Here is a 2,546-nt window from a genome sequence, read left to right on the forward strand (position 1 = left end):
GCTGGTCTAAGAAACTGTGCAAGAAAACATACATACATAGTCACTGACAATTAGGCTGGTCTCACACTGGAACCGACTACGTACGAATTTTCCGGACTATGTGAATATAATGAGCGCTCTCACACTGGATCCGAGTCGGTCGTGGAAATACGTACGTTTACGTCAGACCTGCGACTCGATCCCAGAAAGCTCGGATATTTGTGCGATCGTGATACGACTTGTTCAGTATTTTGTTCATGTAGTGAAGGTTTTTTCTTAGTAAAATGGTCACGGAAAAATTAATTCTTCTAATTCAAGAAAGAGAATGTTTGTGGAACCAGAAAGATGACAATTACCATAGTAGAGATGATCAACGACGTAGTTGGAACGAAGTTGCCGAAGAATCAAAGATGAAAGGTGCGTATATAAATTTTGTATTAATTTTTAATAATAAATTTACGTCAAGATACATGAAGGAACCTACTTATGATTATACTGATTATACAAACAATTAATTTACAAAGGATTGTTAACAAAAATAATCTTGAATTATTCTCGAATATCATATGCTCTTCTAGCAGCACGATTTTCAACCAAAGTACCTACTTGCTCTATTAGTGGCTAGGTTCTGTTGAGAGCAGTTGGGTGTGGGCACGAAATTCAAAGGTATTCCCTCTCTATCACTAACAATGTTATTTATGAAGCAAACATATGCATTTAATGATGGAATCAGCTCGTTCGGGCTCAACTTCGATGGCTTTAGTTAACAGTCTCCACTTGCTGGCCATTATGCCAAATGCACATTCAACGACCTGTCTAGCCAATGATAAACGCCCATTGTAAATATCTTCTTCATTTCCTGCTTTCTTCCGAGGGTAGGGGCGCATTAGGAATGTTTTTAAAGGGTAGGCCTCGTCTCCTATCATTACATGAGGTAAAAACAGTTCAGTACCAGGCAATTGCCGCTCAGACGCAACATTGAGTGAACCATTTTGTAACTTTCTTGACAAATTTGAATTCGAAAATATTCCACCGTCTTCTATTGCTATAAATCTATAGTCTGGACCAACAACAGCTTGCAGAACAATAGAAAAAAATTGCTTATAATTATAGTGTAAGCTGCCTGAGTGTGAAGGTGCTTTAATACGAATATGTTTCCCATCGATGCGATGGAACCTATACAATTTGGGAACTTCCATCGCCTCCAAAATCCTTCTGTAATGCTGATGGTCTCTTCATTTGTTTTCAGTTTTCCCCAAATTGCCTTGCTTTGAAAGATGATCCTGTGGCCAAATATCTGAAACAATTTTTTTTTTAGTTGAAGAACTGAAGAAGAAATGGAGAGGTCTAAGAGATATATTCAGAAGGGAATACAAAAAAACTACCACGCATAGGTCTGGTGACTCAGGAGAAGAGTACATCCCTAAATGGCCTTTTTATAAAATACTGTTTTTTCTCAAAGATACAATAACTTCAAGAGACTTGAAATGTAGCGTTCCTGATGAATCAGAGTCCGACCTTGTGCGTGATTGTCCCACAGAAGATGATAGTGAATCCAATCACCATCAACCATCACAAGTTAGGTCACCATCACCACAAACCCAAATGCCCCCAATCTCTCGACGTGTTTTCAAGTCACCGTCAAAGAAGGTAGCCAAAGGGCCGAAGCACCCATCTAATTTCGACGAGAAACTCCTCCAAATCGAGGAAGAAAAGCTAAAACTTTTCAAAGAGAATGTGGGGCATAGCGAAATGCAGTTTTTGATGAGTCTGCATCCTTTCCTGAAACAAATGCCCCCTGCTCGTCAGCTGGCAGTGCGAGCCAATATAATGCACGCTTTGATAAATGATGGGGCCACTTCGCAATATTCACCGAGGCAATCCTTCCAGTCATCGGGTGATGATGAATGGCGAAGTGAAAGTTCATCCTCACTAGGTCCAACGTACACGGTCCTACAAAACACATCTCCAACCCCTACACCATCTAATCAGCAGGGACTTAATGCATTTTTAAAGATTTTGATCCTGTACTTGTTCATCCCCTAAACAATGAAGATGTTCACTAAATTTGTAGGTGTGGTAATAGAATGTAATTTAGTTAATGTTATTTCCAGGTTCATCGTAAAATTATTTAAAAATTAAGAAATCTCATAGACGATGAAAAAATATATTTAAAATTTTTATTTTCGGTGCTACACGTGTTTCGATCGAACTATGCGATCTTCATCTGGCACGACTAGAGACAAAGTAAAAATAAGTTTCATTATCATATCAGCTAATTACAAAAAACAAATAAATTAAAATCAAATTTACCGTCAAGAGTTGTTGATTGAAGAACAAATCATCAGGTTGAAATATTTGACAGTAAAATTTGTACGGTTAAAACTAAAAACGTCAAAACAAATGGCTTAATATTAGCAAGTAAAACAGGTTAATACTCTGGAAAAGACAACTTACTTAGCGTCAAACTAAATAAAACTATCACTAAAACTATATTTTTAAAAAATACGCATTAGAAGGAGTTAAAATTAAAAATTCTTTAGTTTAATCGTATGGAATTGACGACA

At 37.2% G+C, this 2,546-nt stretch overlaps 1 protein-coding gene across 1 annotated transcript; it reads left to right on the plus strand.

Moving 5' to 3' along the window:
• The first annotated feature begins 263 nt into the window (after positions 1 to 263).
• On the plus strand, positions 264 to 2,111 carry LOC111422607 (uncharacterized). Its single transcript, XM_023055811.2, has 2 exons — positions 264 to 396; positions 1,298 to 2,111. Exons 1-2 carry the CDS (start codon positions 264 to 266, stop codon positions 2,023 to 2,025), a joined length of 861 nt encoding a protein of 286 aa, XP_022911579.2. The 3' UTR covers positions 2,026 to 2,111.
• Positions 2,112 to 2,546: the final 435 nt, after the last annotated feature.

The sequence above is a fragment of the Onthophagus taurus genome, chromosome 3 (genome assembly GCF_036711975.1).
Source record: "Onthophagus taurus isolate NC chromosome 3, IU_Otau_3.0, whole genome shotgun sequence".
In the NCBI taxonomy this organism is placed as follows: Eukaryota; Metazoa; Arthropoda; class Insecta; order Coleoptera; family Scarabaeidae; genus Onthophagus; species Onthophagus taurus.